The sequence below is a fragment of the Arachis ipaensis genome, chromosome B08 (genome assembly GCF_000816755.2).
Source record: "Arachis ipaensis cultivar K30076 chromosome B08, Araip1.1, whole genome shotgun sequence".
NCBI lineage: Eukaryota > Viridiplantae > Streptophyta > Magnoliopsida > Fabales > Fabaceae > Arachis > Arachis ipaensis.
This window is the reverse complement of record NC_029792.2, coordinates 8574750-8590149: the sequence shown is the minus strand read 5'-3', so window position 1 is coordinate 8590149 and position 15400 is coordinate 8574750. Positions and strand designations below refer to the sequence as shown.

Here is a 15400-nt window from a genome sequence, read left to right as displayed (position 1 = left end):
TATTATTTAATAGAAAACGTAATATTTGATTATAAAAAATTTTAAAAGATAAAAATAAAGATAAATCCAAATCTATTGCATTTCTAAACCGACATAGACGTACTGCACTACAATAAAATACTATTTCTCTTTTTTTGAATAAATCTAAATATTTTCTAAATCTTCATAAACTTTTATAAACAACAAACTTTTTTTTATAAGATATTCCTTCCAAACTTATAAAAATTATACTACCAAAAATCGCAACACATAAAGATGAACTATTATCATCACAAAAAAAATCACCACAAATAACCACAAGAGGATTATATTAATTCTACTTCTTCAATTTTATTATTATTTTTTCCAACAAGGACAAGGGTCAATAGTCAATACTTAATACTACATGATACGAAAAAACAGCACATGTTTTCTTGGTAAGCTTTGTACAAATTAAAGTAGTAGAAAGTGAAGCAAAGAACCATCTTCGTTTTTGATTGTCTTACCTTAACCATGAAGATGATGATGATGGTTCATGATATTCATACCTTGTTCTTCTTCATGGCCATTCTCAATCTTAACATAGCTCTTTTGAGTTGTGTGTCAGCAACTGAATTTGTGTATAACAGAAACTTCAACTCTACAAACACCAAGCTCTATGGAAATGCCACAATCCAAAATTCCATTCTCTCTCTCACTAACCAAACTTACTTTTCCATTGGCCGTGCCTTTTACCCTTTCAAGATACCAATGAAGAAACAATCAAATTCTACCCTTCTTCCCTTTTCAACTTCTTTCATATTCTCCATTGCTCCTATCAAGAACTTCCCCATTGCTCATGGCTTTGCTCTCTTCTTCACACCTGTCATGGCCATCCATGGTGAACTCTCAGGGAACTACATGGGACTATTTAACCGTTCCACAGCAGGTAACGCCTCAAACCATGTATTTGCCATTGAGTTTGATGATTTTAGGAATGAGGAGTTCAATGAATTGAATGATAACCATATTGGTGTTGATGTGAATTCAATGATGTCTGAGTATTCTGAACCTGCTGGGTTTTGGGGTGGGAAAGATGGTGAAACAATGGAGGAATTGAAGCTTGCTAGTGGTGAAAATTATCAGGTTTGGATTGAGTTTGATGGTTCACATATCAATGTTACTATGGCCATAGCAGGGCATAGGAAGCCTCAAAGGCCTTTGATTCATAATAAGCCTATTAACCTTTCTGGGGTTTTGTTGGATGAGATGTATGTGGGGTTTTCTGGGGCAACAGGGAGAATGGTTGATGAGTGTAGAATCTTGGCTTGGAGTTTTAGCAATTCGAATTTTTCGATCGGTGATGCCTTGCACACCAACCGTTTGCCTTTATTCGTGCATCCAAAGGCATTGATTTATAGATCAAAATATTTCATTTTGGGGGTCATTTTTGGTGGACTGATAGTTATTGGTTGTGGTACTTTGGTGTTTTTGAGTTTATTATTAAGATCCAAAGGAAAAAGAGGAGGGAAAGATGAACAGGTTGAAGATTGGGAATTGGAATATTGGCCTCACAGAATTAGCTATGAAGAGATTTGTGTTGCGACGAATGGATTCTCGGAGGAGAATGTGATTGGGAATGGGACAAGTGGGAGAGTTTACAAGGGAGTGTTGAAAGGTGTAGAAGTCGCGGTTAAGAGATTCAACCATGAAACTCAGCATGAGATGAGAGAGTTTCTGGCAGAGATCTCAAGCCTAGGGAGAATGAAACACAGGAATTTGGTTGGTTTCAGAGGGTGGAGCAAAAAAAAAGGAGGGAAATTGATCCTTGTATATGATTATATGGGGAATGAGAGCTTGGATAAGAGAATTTTCGAGTGTGAAGATGACACCATGATACTCAGCTGGGAACTCAGGCTCAGTGTGCTTCAAAATGTAGCTTGTGGAATTTTGTACCTACACGAAGGCTGGGAATTCGAGGTCTTGCATAGAGATATTAAAGCAAGTAATGTACTACTCGACAAGGATATGAACGCACGATTGGGAGATTTCGGCCTAGCCAGGCTGCACCGACAGGAAAACGTGTCTGACACAACAAGAGTGATTGGAACTCTGGGTTACATGGCACCAGAGCTAGTCCGAATCGGTCGACCATCAACCGCTACTGATGTGTACAGTTTTGGAATATTAATCTTGGAAGTGGTGTGTGGGAGAAGGCCTATTGTGGTAGATAAACCTGCATTGGTTGATTGGGTATTTTCCCTTATGGAGAAAGGGCAATTGAGTTTTGCTGTTGATGAGAGGCTGAAGAATCAAAGTGGTTTCAGCACTGAGGAAGTTGAGAGAGTGTTGCATTTGGGTTTGTTATGTGCAAGTTCAGACCCTGGTATTAGGCCAACAATGAGGCAAGTGGTGAAAATTTTGGAAGGAATAAGAAACTGTGATTGTAATGATTCATGCATCAATATGAGTCTTCTTGGGAAAATAAACTCAGCGGCATCATGGTCTAGGAGTTCAACAAGTTCTGCCACTGTGAATTATCCTACTTTTGATGAAATTTTGCAGACTAAGTTCTATTCCACAGCATCTCAAAGCTTCTCTTATCCAAGCCTACAACCAGATTCTGAATCAATCTCAGAAGGAAGATGAGAATTGAAATTGAGTCTATCACCATGTAGAGTGCTAGAAGCACTTGCTGCTTTGTAAGTCTTTTGTAACACTGAAGGATGATGCTTCTTGTCATCAATTTCTGTAACATAATTTTTTTTTCCACTTTTGTTTAATTTTTTTTTTTAAATGTTCATTGCAACATTATAATTAATATATCTCGTGGATTTTTCATTTCCATTCTTTATACGATCATAGTAAAACTACCTTATTTTAGTATTAGCATACCTGTTGAATCTTTTAATTTGATTTTGATGTATTTTATTCTATGAATATTCTTTTGTCGACTTTTATTCAAGAGAAGGACTTACGTTTTTCCAACGACAGAGACACATTTTTGTACACTATAATAATATTCATATATACTAATTAATTCACAATGCGAAAGGTAGGTGCCATACATTTTTCTTTCAACCCATTTTTTCTACCTCTGTTTTGTTCCAAAGGAATACTCTATAACAAGAAGTTGCAACATGCTTCTAGTCAAAATTAAACTACCAAGTTCTCTAAATACCTCTTGTGGGACAGATGACACTTATGTTGACCTAAAATATTCTCAAATGTTTAAATCAGAAACAAATATGAGAATTGAGAAGGAAATGCTAATTTTCAGCAACCAAGGCTTGAGTTGATATGACTGATCTGCAATGACTTGTGTATGCCGGCAAGTACCTTTCAAAGAACATACCATTAACTTTCCTCCTCCTTATTCTTTTGGACACTTCACTGGAGATAAAGAATCATATGCAGAGCCTTATTTCAAGTTTCAAAAGTTTGTGTACCATTCTCATTCCTCAGTTACATTCCAATGTCTCTATTTCATTTCCTTGTTATCCTTCTTCATATTGTAACCACTCTGAACTTAGCTTCAGCCACTGAATTTGTCTACAACACAAATTTCAGCCACAAAAACATCAATTTATTTGGAAATGCAAGTATTGAATCCTCCATTCTAACTCTAACTAATCAGAGTTTCTTCTCCATAGGCCGCGCTTTCTATCCTCATAAAATACCTACCAAACAAGCCAACTCTTCAACTCTTCTCCCATTTGCAACCTCCTTCATCTTCTCTGTTTCCCCCATTAAAAACTTTGTTATTACTGGTCATGGTCTTGCTTTCATATTTGCACCATCAAGAGGTGTAAACGGCAGATCCTCGGCCGAGTATCTTGGCCTTTTCAATCTCAGCAATGAAGGCAGTCCCCAGAACCATGTTTTTGGAGTTGAATTCGACACAATTATGAATGAAGAGTTCGACGATATCAATGGAAATCATGTTGGTGTTGACATAAACTCGCTTGCTTCGACAATTTCACATGAGGCTGGATATTGGTGTGGGAATGATGATAAGGAGTTCAAGGTGTTGAAGATAAGCAATGGAGAGAATTATCAGGTATGGATTGAGTTCAAGCATTCACAGCTTAATGTTACTATGGCTAAGGCAGGACAAAAGAGGCCTCGAGCGCCTCTTATCAGTATAAACCTTAATGTATCTGAGGTTCTTATGGATGAAATGTATGTTGGTTTCAGTGCATCAACAGGGAAAATATTAGACAGGGTTAATATTCTTGCTTGGAGTTTTAGCAATTCAAATTTTTCAATTGCTGATGCTTTAGTGACTGACAACTTGCCTTCATTCGTCCTTCATAAAAGATGGTTTTCCGGATTAAGAGCCTTACTTCTTGGAGTAATCAGTGTGCTAATCATTGGTTGTGGCTCTACAGTGTTGTTTGTGCTACGCAGGCGAAACAAGAAAGGTGAAGAACTTGAAGACTGGGAGTTAGAGTATTGGCCTCATAGGATTAGTTTCCATGAGATTGATGCAGCGACTAGGGGGTTCTCTGAAGAGAACGTGGTTGGTAATGGCGGAAATGGGAAGGTATATAAAGGAGTTCTGCAAGGTGAAGAAGTAGCAGTGAAGAGAATTCTTCAAGAAAGAGAACAAGGGATGAGAGAGTTCTTGGCTGAGGTCTCAAGTCTTGGTAGAATGAGGCACAAAAACTTGGTTGGATTGAGAGGTTGGTGCAAGAAAGAAAAGGGAAACTTGATTCTTGTTTATGACTTGATGAACAATGGAAGTTTAGACAAAAGGATCCATGACAGTGACGAAAACATGATGCTATGTTGGGAAGAGAGGATAAATATTTTGAAAAATGTGGCTGCAGGGATTCTATACCTGCATGAGGGTTGGGAAGTTAAGGTTTTGCATAGGGACATCAAAGCAAGCAATGTTCTACTGGACAAGGACATGAATGCCAGGTTGGGAGATTTCGGATTGGCGCGAATGCATGATCATCATGGACAAGTAGCCACCACAACACAAGTATTAGGCACAGTAGGATACATAGCTCCTGAAGTAATTAGAACTGGAAGAGCATCAACACAATCTGATGTGTATGGTTTCGGAATAATGATGTTGGAAGTGCTTTGTGGAAGAAGGCCAATTGAAGAACACAAGCCAGGGCTACTTGAATGGTTGGTCTCCCTAACGGTGAATGGCCAGTTGCTTAGTGCTGTTGATCAGAGATTGAAGGCTAAGGGTGGATACACCATTGAAGAAGCTGAGAGGTTGCTTCATTTGGGTCTGTTATGTTCAAATTCAGACCCTAATAAGAGGCCAATGATGAGGCAGATTTTGAAAATGCTAGAAGGTGATATGGAAGGAGTTGATTCTGATGAAGAAAATATGGAGATCAGTTTACTAGGAAAAATAAAATCAGCATCAATGTGGTCTGATAATGAATGTACTTTTCCACAACCTACTTTGGATGAAATTAGGATATTCAGTCCTAGAAGTGGCTCAGGTACCATTCCACCAGAATTCTCAGAATCAGACATCATTAGAGAAGGTAGGTAACATTTTAGTTGTTGCAATTTTCAGATTATCCACCATGTTGAATAAAGAAAATTCAAAGGGTCTACCTTGTTAGGAGCTTGTGAAAAACTACCAAAAAAAGCAATTCAAAGTCTTATAGACTTTTCAATGCACGTGACCAATTGACGTCCAAAGGAGGACTCATATATTCTTGTGTAAAGTGTAGCCTGGTTTAAAAAAAAAAAAGTGAATTGATTTACTACTGCTATTTTTGAATTAGTTGTTTGCCTATCCTTCTCGTTTATTGACAGGTAAAATTTAGAGAAATTTTTAATTTTTGAAAGTTTTATTTGAACATTTAAAACTTAGTGTCTACGACAGACTTATAGATAAAAACAACGAATTTGGATAATAAAGTGCGGACCACACCAAAATCTAAGGTGATGGAATGAGTGTCAATATAAAATATTATGTTTAGATATTCGAAATGCATTTCGCACTCAGAAATTGAACTTTTTATTTTTAATATTGGAGTGGTAATTGTGTTTTTTTAAAATGTGAATTGTTGGGTGTTATTCTCAAATGTGAAATTGTTTAATTAAAGAAGTAGAAATCAGACCGTCCGATTGATTAGAGGTACATAAATCAGACTGTTCGATTTCTAGAGGTACACAAATCAGACCGTCAGATTTGTAGAAGTATAGAAATCAGATCGTCCGATTTGTGTTAAAAAAATTAAAACATTTGAGGTAATCCTCCAATTTATATATTTTTCACAATTTTGAAAAACACTAAAAATTACAAGGTTAAGGTATATCATTACTTTTACTTCCATAACCAAAAACATTAGCCTCAGAAATTAGTATCAATTAATTCAGCATGCAAACTTATAAGATTTATATACCTCTGAGCACAAGTAGTGTTCGCTAAAACAGTAACTGAAAATTTGTTAGAATGAGCTTTTTATAAAGAACTTAATACAAATAATTTGAAGCCATATATGGAGTGGTCCAAAGAAGTAGTTTTCCATTTCATTAATATCATCTAAATAAATTTATGACATATGTTGAGATGAAAAAGAGACATAAGTACAGAAGCTGAGCCTTTTTTGGCCCTTTTTTTTTCATGGTATCCTCAATTTAGTAGATCAAAGACTAATGTGTTACGAATTTGAATTTCATTTAAGGGTTTGCTGCATGTACAAAACAAAATTTGAACTCTCTAACACTTGTTTAAGCGAACGAGTGTGCTAACCACTCAACTAACTCATGAAGCTAAGTTTGTTTTTTTTTTTAAGACTATTTAGGGTGCATTTGGTTTATATTTTCATTTTCAGTGTTTTCTGTTTTTTGGATTTTGTGAAGAAAAAAGTAAAAACAGGAGGTGAAAATAGAAAACAAAATTTTATTGATTCACTTCTTCCTTCACAAAATCTAAAAAACAAAAAACATAGAAAATAAAAATAGAAAATAAAAATACAAACCAAACACACCCTTAATTGCCCAAATTAGCTAGGTTACCCTCTAGAAACTTGGCATACTTAGCTTAATGACTCCGCAAGATATTCATATCACTTTCTCTGATGGAATAGCTACCTTCATCATAGGTGAATAATGTCTAAAATCTTGATAAATTGTATTACATTTGAATGCCAAGTATACCTAAAGATGAGTACTTCACGTGCATGCCAAATTGCCAAAAGACAATTTAATTTATGCAACAACTTCTGTGGTGAATTGATGAGGATTGACCTACAAAGACTTGAATTTGTCAGCAAATACTTTTCGAAGTATTAGATACGATACTTTATATATCTTTGCTGCTCTACACTCTTTTGGAGGATTCATAAGACATAAATCATATGCATCAACCTGTTTCAGTTTGGAAAAGTTTTTTCATAATGTCTCTACTATACCTCGTTCTAATTCTTCACACTTTAACCACTTTGAACTCAGCTTCAGCCACTGAATTTGTCTATAACACAAACTTCAGCAACAAAAATATCACCTTATTTGGAAATGCCAGTATTCAGTCCTCCATTCTCACTCTTACAAACCAGAGTTTCTTCACAATTGGCCGTGCTTTTTACCCTCACAGAATACGAACCAAACGAGCCAACTCGTCCACCCTTCTCCCCTTTGCAACCTCCTTTATATTCTCTCTTGCCCCCTTCAAAAACTTTGATGCTGGCCCTGGTTTTGCTTTCTTGTTCACACCATCAAGAGGTCTAAATGGCACAACCTCAAGTCAGTATCTTGGTCTCTTCAATCTCAGCAATGAAGGCAATCCACAGAACCATGTTCTTGGAGTTGAGTTTGACACTATTAGAAATGAAGAAGTATTTCAAGACATAAATGACAACCATGTTGGTGTTGACATAAACTCGCTTGTTTCCTTGGTTGCACATGAAGCAGGCTATTGGGGTGGGAAAGATGATAAGGAATTCAAGGTGTTGAAGATAAACAGTGGGGAGAATTATCAAGTATGGATTGAGTTCAACCACTCACAGTTCAATATTACTATGGCTAAGGCAGGAGAAATGCGGCCTCGAGTGCCTCTAATCAGTTCGAATGTTAATCTTTCTGAGGTTCTTGTGGAAGAAATGTATGTTGGTTTCAGTGCTTCAACAGGGAGGGCAATAGATAGTACTAAAATACTTGCTTGGAGTTTTAGCGATTCAAATTTTTCAATTGGTGATGCTTTAGTCACTGATAATTTGCCTTCATTTGTCTTTCATAAAAGGTGGTTTTCTGGATCAGGAGCTATAATTGTTGGAGTCTTCATTACTATCATTATTGGTGCTGGGTTTGTGTTGTTGATTTTCTGTAGGCAAAACAAGGCAGATGAAGAACTTGAAGAATGGGAATTGGAGTACTGGCCCCATAGGATTAGTTTCCATGAGATTGATGCAGCAACAAGGGGGTTCTCTGAACAGAATGTTGTTGGTAACGGAGCGAATGGGAAGGTATATAAAGGGATCTTGCAAGGTGAAGAAGTTGCAGTGAAGAGAATCCCTCAAGAAGGAGAAGGGATGAGAGAGTTCTTGGCTGAGCTCTCAAGTCTAGGAAGAATGAGGCATAAAAATTTGGTGGGGTTGAAAGGCTGGTGCAAGAAAGAGAAGGGAAACTTGATTCTTGTTTACGACTTCATGAACAATGGAAGTTTAGACCAAAGAATCTTCGAGTGCGAAGAGAGAATGATGCTAGGGTGGAAAGAGAGGTTTGAGGTTTTGAAAGATGTGGCTGCAGGGATTCTTTACCTGCATGAGGGTTGGGAAGTTAAGGTCTTGCACAGGGACATCAAAGCGAGCAATGTTCTACTGGACAAGGACATGAATGCTAGGTTGGGAGATTTCGGATTGGCACGAATGCACAATCATCAAGGAGAAGTCGCCGCGACAACTAGAGTATTAGGCACAGTAGGATACATAGCTCCTGAAGTAATTAGAACAGGAAGGGTATCAACTCAATCTGATGTGTATGGTTTTGGAATCTTGGCATTGGAAGTGCTTTGTGGCAGAAGGCCTATTGAAGAACACAAGCCAGGGTTACTTGAATGGTTGATGTCCCTATCAGTGGCTGATCAGTTGCACAGTGCTGTAGATGAGAGGTTAAAGGCTAAAGGGGGATACTCTATTGAGGAAGCTGAGAAATTGCTTCATTTGGGTTTGCTTTGTTCAAATTCAGACCCTAATATGAGACCAATGATGAGGCAAGTTGTGAAAATGCTGGAAGGGGAAATGGAAGGTGTTGAGTCTAACGAAGAAAGTGCAGAGATGGGTTTACTTGCAAAAATAAAATCAGCAGCAATGTGGTCTAGAAGTGAGTGTACCTTTCCACATAATGATTATCCAACCATGGATGAGGTTAGGATGTTCAGTTCTAGTTCTATGATGTTCAGTTCTAGTTCTATGATGCAATATGCAAGTGACAACAGTGCCATTCTAGAAGGCAGATAAAGTTTAGGTTCAAAGTTGTTGCCGTCTTTAGAAGTGTTTCAACGCATGTGATCAGATAACCTCCAAAGGAGGACTCTTTATTAAGTCCTATTTATAAAAGTAGCTTTTTCTATTATTCATTTGCCAATCCTTATTGTTCATTGACTTTGAAGAAGGGAAGGAATATTCAAATCAAATTCTTCTTATAAAATGCCACAACTTACATTATTGTTTATATAATTACAAAATGTGCTTGCTTGAACATACCTTTTCAGATTCTGCAATGTTTAGAGATAAATAATATTGCCATTAAAGGAGAATGCTACTATGCATAAAATTGAATTCAATTTATCATACACTAGGTAAACCTAAAGGTGAGATGGACGGTTGAATAATTTGAAGTACATATAAACATCACAATCTCACCTTTAAATGTACCTAATGCATGTTAATGATTCTTGTGTTGAATGTAGGATGCGTAATAATTATATATAAACAGAAATGAAGTATGTGATTGACTAATGACTAATCATCTAACTTTCACTTTGCATGAATCTTGTCACCTTTGGACCTATCATTTCTTAATCGCCTTGAATATTCTTGGATCTTTCTATCATGTTCTTTGAGGATCTGATCTACATTGTTTGATGAAACCACCAATGGACCAGAGAGATACATTTTGTTTCCCATGGACTCGCGTCCATCCTGAAATAGCGACATTATTGTTCAGCAAAACCACAGGATCAAAAGCAATTTTATAGAAAACAATGACAAATATTGGCATTTTTATGATACAAAGATATAATTAAAAAAGGGTAAAGTATACTTTTTGTCCCTGAAGTTTGGCAAAAGTTTCAAAAATACCCTTAAGTTTTATTTTGTTTCAATTTTGTCCCAGAAGTTTTCGATTTGCATCAAATATACCCATGACGGCTAAATTTTCAAAAAATTTAAGACCAATCTAACAATAATGCATGAAAATGATGCTTGATTTGCTTGTGTTGAGGGTTGTTCTTATGAAATTGTTGTTGAATTGGTTTTAAATTTTTTGAAAAATTAGCTGTCAAGGTATATTTGACGCAAATCGAAAACTTGTGGACAAAATTGAAACAAAATAAAACTTAGGGGTATTTTTAAAACTTTTGTCAAACTTCAAGGACAAAAAGTATACTTTACCCATTAAAAAAAAATGAGTTCTTACCAAAGATGAGAATTAGTAAAATGAGTTCTTGCCAAAGGAAAAAGACTTGTACGAAAAAGTAACTATAAGCAAATTATTTTGTGTAGTGTTTATTTTAGTTTGTGAAGTAAAACCTAGATATTTTAACTTTCAGAAAGTACTTAATTGTACAGCCAATTTGGTCCAAACAGAACACACCCCATAAGACAGAAGAGGAATCTAAAAACCTAACCTGAATTAAATTTTCAGTGGGGATTTTTCCTTCTTGAAGTTGACTGATATCGATTCTCTGAGACAAGCGAGACCTATCATGCCTCCTCCTTGTTCCTGAACCACCATTAGTCGAAACAAAAGATTGTTGTAGTTGACTTGTTTTCTTCGACTTCAAGGGAACTGGCTTTTGTTCTTGATCCTGAGACACCGTAGTCCTAGATGCCACTAAACCAGACACTTTTGAAAGATTGGCTTTGTTTGATCCAGAAATCTGGTCACCAACTTCGTTTCTAGCCTTTTCCCAGGCAAAGACCGGAACTAATGGACCTGAATGTGAAGGCCTCCGATAAAGAGGTCCAGAGAAGTCATTTTCCATTTCTTTAGTGTCATTTGACTGGTTATGTGGAAACACTAAATATCCAGACACTGCTTCGCCATGAGAGTTTAACAATCCACTCTGGCTCTTTGAGCTTGAACAATGTTGCCCTTGCTGCATCCAATAAACTTGTCATATATCGAGATGAAAATTGAAAGAATATTTTGCAGTTGAGAGGGCAAAAGGAAAAAGAATAAATAGACATTTTTTCTCCCTTTTGGCATATTTTAACTAGTTCTTCTAATTTGAAGAGTATATACATAGCATAGTGTCTCATTGTATCTGTTTATTCTTAGCAAAGCAAGCAATTAAATTGGAACTCTCAAAACATAATTTTCACTTGCCATTATCATCCTATGAAGAACAATCATGAGAAATCCTATAACTGGATGTATTCAACAGAGGCAGATCATAAAAATTGATTTCAACTAGGAAACGTAACAAGGAGAAATGATGAAGCTTGTTTGAATTACCTGCACTGACTTGCGGGAGTTAACATTGCCTTTTGATTGGACAAAAGAATGTTGTTCGTTATCCTGTCTGACTCTCCATCCAGATTTTTGCTGCTTTCCCCCAGCAGCTCCTTGCCTAAGATGATAAACAAAAATGTATATCAACAATATTACTAGGTAAGAAGTATAGCTCCCATGTATGAACAAATGATGAATCATGTCATGCACAATACAAAGTCGACATTGGCCAAGAAACAAAAGCTGCAGTTGATTGAATTGCTAAAAAGCTTTAAGAGGAAACATATTACTATTTTTTCCAGACTTCAAACACCAATGATATGCATATTTCTTTGTTTTATATGTATTTTTGACATATGATGTTGCTTTTGTTCATGTTGAATATATCATAGGGTATAATTTATTTCCGAATGATAGTTTATGTTCTAATGATGGAATATAATTTTCCACTTACAGTTAATAAAAAATGCATCTCAATTTGTCTTTGTTCTACTTAAAAAGAGAATAATGATAATCTTATAGCAGGTACCTTCTTGTTGCCTCATCCAAGATTTTAGAGTCAATCTCTTTGCTAGGAGGATATTTTGGTAAACTTGATGGATCACAAGCAAGGGGTTCCAATTTAAAGAACTGCCGATAAAAGGGGGTAAATATCAAAATGGAGAATTACTGCCTCCAAAGAGTCTTAGAAAGGAAAAGGTTCCTTCAATATCTTGTAATACAGTATTACATGAGAGATATAGCGCTATCTTACACACAGTATGCAGAGAACATAGTCTATGAATCTCACAAAATGCATTACAGATAGATGAAAATCAAAATCAATCTAAACCATATTAACTGCACTTGCTGAAAACATAAATCCACTTACATCACTCTTTAGAGCATCGGCTGCTGTTCCTCGATTTGTAGGATCAACAGAAAGTAGGGTCTCTATAAGCCTCACGGCAGCAGATGGGCATTCCTTAAATGTGTCTGTAATACATCGCCTATAATGGTGCGGAGGCCTGAATACCGTTGAATGTGGCAACCGCAATTTGCGCCAGTAGTCCTCGGATGGTGATCCGCAAAGTTTAAAAATCTTATGCAATTGCTCAACCTACAAGGAACTAAAATTAAGCTAATGTAAAATATCAATTCAAAATTGTGCACGAGATTCTGAAAAATCATACCTCTGTTTTTCCAGGCAATATGGGCCTGCCAGAATATAATTCTCCAAGTATGCAACCAGTGCTCCACAAATCCACTGCAACTCCATAACGAGATGCTCCAAGTAAAAGTTCTGGGGGTCTATACCATAGAGTTACAACACGGCTGGTCAATGGAACATTAAGATGGGGATCTAAAAAATTTGCCAAGCCAAAATCTGCAATCTTTAAGATGCCGTTATTGTCAATGAGAAGATTTGAGCCCTTTATGTCACGGTGGAGGACACCATGACCATGACAATGATCTAATCCACTAAGGAGCTGCTTCATGTAGCATTTAACCTGAAATAAAAAGGAAAATTACTTAGATAAGTTAGACTATCAGACTAACGAGTTACACAAGAAAAAGGTTAATATCAAATAACAAAATGCTTCTATCATTATATCTGATAGGAATATGCATAATTATTGATAACCAGACACTGCAAAAGCTTAAACTATTAGGTAAAGACTTGTGAAAAATTTTAGTAATTGGTACCTGTGGTTCAGAAAACTTAATGGCAGGATTTGCTGCAAGTCCAGTAAGATCATGTTCCATATATTCAAAAACAAGGTACAAGCTGCGAGATGTTGGCGCTGTTATCAAACCCTCCAACTTTATTACATTTGGATGGTCAAGCCTGCGCAGAATGAGGATTTCCCTTGCCATAAACTTGACACTCTCAGGATCGAGATTATCAAAACGTACTCTCTTCAGGGCAACAATCTTTTGGTGAGTTATGTCACGTGCTTTATATACAGTACTATAAGTTCCTTGGCCAATCTGCACCATATGATACCATCACATCGATCATTTAGGAAGTGCAAGTGAGGAATGTATCAACGATAAAGCATCATCAAATTAACAAGTTCACACACACAAAAATAAAAGGACAGTTAAATCGTCTTAACTTGCATTCTTTTTCTTGCTTCCCCCCATCCTCCCCCCTTCCCCTTTATTAACCATAATAAAAATAATGGAATGATGCAGTATTAACTCCATTTTATAAAACACTCAACTATAGAAAACAATGCAAAATGAATTACACACAAAATCCAGTCATCTAAATAAGTGTATACCAGCTAGCAGCCACATTTATTGCCATGTATGCTTCAAATGTAAAAACATGATTCATGCGCATGTAAAGTATCAATGAAGTTAGTTATCTTCTGAAATTTAATTCCCTTCAAATCTTCAGTATACTCTACATGGATTCATTCACACACCATAAGACACACAATTACCAGAAATGAAAATGTAATTAATCTAGTAACCCTCTTTAAATAAGGAAAACTGTAGATACTAATTGAAGTTAAAATTTCCCAATAGTAAATTAAGCAAAGCATGTATTAAGTAATTAGTAATTGAGATGTGAGAGCAGTAGAGCACATAGTCATACAAAATTAGAGCCTTACTTTATAGAACTTCTCAAAAGTATTAGCACTCCTAGGTATCCACCCTCTGATAGCTTCACCAGCAACAGAAGAAAGCCATGTGGGCCACCCTGCTGCAACTTGCTCTCCCTGTGAAGCCTTTGGAACTCTTCCAATTCCATGATGATAATTATGATGATGATGATCAACCACACCACTCAATTCATGCTTCTCTATTTTATTCTTTAACTCAACACCATCCAAAACCTTATTATCCTCAACTCTTCTAGAAGAATTCAGCCTTGGAACACTGATATTTGATGATACCCTTTTGCTTGATGATGATGATGATGCCAATTTCCTTTTCATACCTTCCCTACTGTCATCAACAGCTGCAGAACTCTTGGAAGTTATGCAACCCATTATTGAAGCAGCGACGATAAGCTAATCTAATATATGCAACAACTTCAAATCTTCAACAACTGTAAATATTGCTACCCTAGGATAATATCAACAACCCCTTCATGTAAATTCATGCATATCACCAACTAATCCGGGAAAGAATGAAAGATAGGAACTTTTCCCTATATGCATGCTCATATAACCATTGCCATCTAACAATCGTGTTTCAAAGTTGAGACCATGAATAGTATGAATTTGAAACTTTCAAATTGACCCCATTTTTGGCCCAATTCTAAAGTCAGCAACTTCGAATAACTACGCAATTGAGAACCCTCCACTAACACAAAAGAAACACCGATCGTTAAAATTGAAAAAGGAAGCGTTTTTCCATCAAAAGATGGGAACAGGATCGTGTATGTTATGTGGAGCTTGAAAAATTAAAATGGGATTCAAGGGTTTTTGGGTGAATGATGGATCTTATGCTCAGTGATTAAGAAGTGTTGGTTGGGCAGTTGGGGAATGGTAATTAAGGATTAAAAGTTGAACGCGTATGCATAGTTCATAATTCGTAAATCATTAATAAAATTATTGAAAATGATACGCGTATTCAGTCAAAGATCTCATTTTTTTTTTCCATGTTTCTGAAAAGTTGACTCCATCTTTTCCTATTTGCTTTTCCATGCTCACGCAGTCACAATAGTGATAACCAGAAAACTACGGAGTATAGTTCCGTAAATTTATTTATTTATTCATTGAAAAAATAATTTTTAATGGATTAAAATAATAAAAAATAGTTTAAAAGATTTTACAATATGATACAA

The 15400-nt window shown here is 36.2% G+C and overlaps 4 protein-coding genes across 4 annotated transcripts; 3 read left to right on the top strand and 1 right to left on the bottom strand.

The window, feature by feature from the left end:
* LOC107614235 (probable L-type lectin-domain containing receptor kinase VII.2) lies at positions 271-2812 on the top strand. Its single transcript, XM_016316460.2, has one exon. It carries the CDS (start codon positions 493-495, stop codon positions 2605-2607), a length of 2115 nt encoding a protein of 704 aa, XP_016171946.1. The 5' UTR covers positions 271-492; the 3' UTR covers positions 2608-2812.
* Positions 2884-5928, top strand: LOC107610462 (L-type lectin-domain containing receptor kinase VII.1-like). Its single transcript, XM_016312512.2, has one exon. It carries the CDS (start codon positions 3434-3436, stop codon positions 5480-5482), a length of 2049 nt encoding a protein of 682 aa, XP_016167998.1. The 5' UTR covers positions 2884-3433; the 3' UTR covers positions 5483-5928.
* On the top strand, positions 6362-9744 carry LOC107610461 (probable L-type lectin-domain containing receptor kinase VII.2). The gene has a single exon (XM_016312511.2). It carries the CDS (start codon positions 7302-7304, stop codon positions 9396-9398), a length of 2097 nt encoding a protein of 698 aa, XP_016167997.1. The 5' UTR covers positions 6362-7301; the 3' UTR covers positions 9399-9744.
* On the bottom strand, positions 9564-15154 carry LOC107613171 (probable serine/threonine-protein kinase At1g54610). Its single transcript, XM_016315034.2, has 8 exons — positions 14220-15154; positions 13303-13587; positions 12789-13106; positions 12488-12715; positions 12146-12246; positions 11620-11734; positions 10790-11260; positions 9564-10082 (listed from the first exon to the last, which is right to left on the bottom strand). The coding sequence occupies exons 1-8, from the start codon at positions 14598-14600 to the stop codon at positions 9918-9920; spliced, it is 2064 nt and encodes a 687-aa protein (XP_016170520.1). The 5' UTR covers positions 14601-15154; the 3' UTR covers positions 9564-9917.

Bases quoted from the DNA above. Each gene is read 5' to 3' on its own strand.
- LOC107610462 (XM_016312512.2), top strand. From the start codon at position 3,434: ATGTCTCTATTTCATTTCCTTGTTATCCTTCTTCATATTGTAACCACT.
- LOC107614235 (XM_016316460.2), top strand. From the start codon at position 493: ATGAAGATGATGATGATGGTTCATGATATTCATACCTTGTTCTTCTTC.
- LOC107610461 (XM_016312511.2), top strand. From the start codon at position 7,302: ATGCATCAACCTGTTTCAGTTTGGAAAAGTTTTTTCATAATGTCTCTA.
- LOC107613171 (XM_016315034.2), bottom strand. From the start codon at position 14,600: ATGGGTTGCATAACTTCCAAGAGTTCTGCAGCTGTTGATGACAGTAGG. The intron at 13,107-13,302 runs GTACCAATTACT...TTTTTATTTCAG, and splicing joins TTAAGTTTTCTGAACCACAG to GTTAAATGCTACATGAAGCA. The intron at 11,735-12,145 runs GTACCTGCTATA...TTATCATCTTAG, and splicing joins TTGGATGAGGCAACAAGAAG to GCAAGGAGCTGCTGGGGGAA.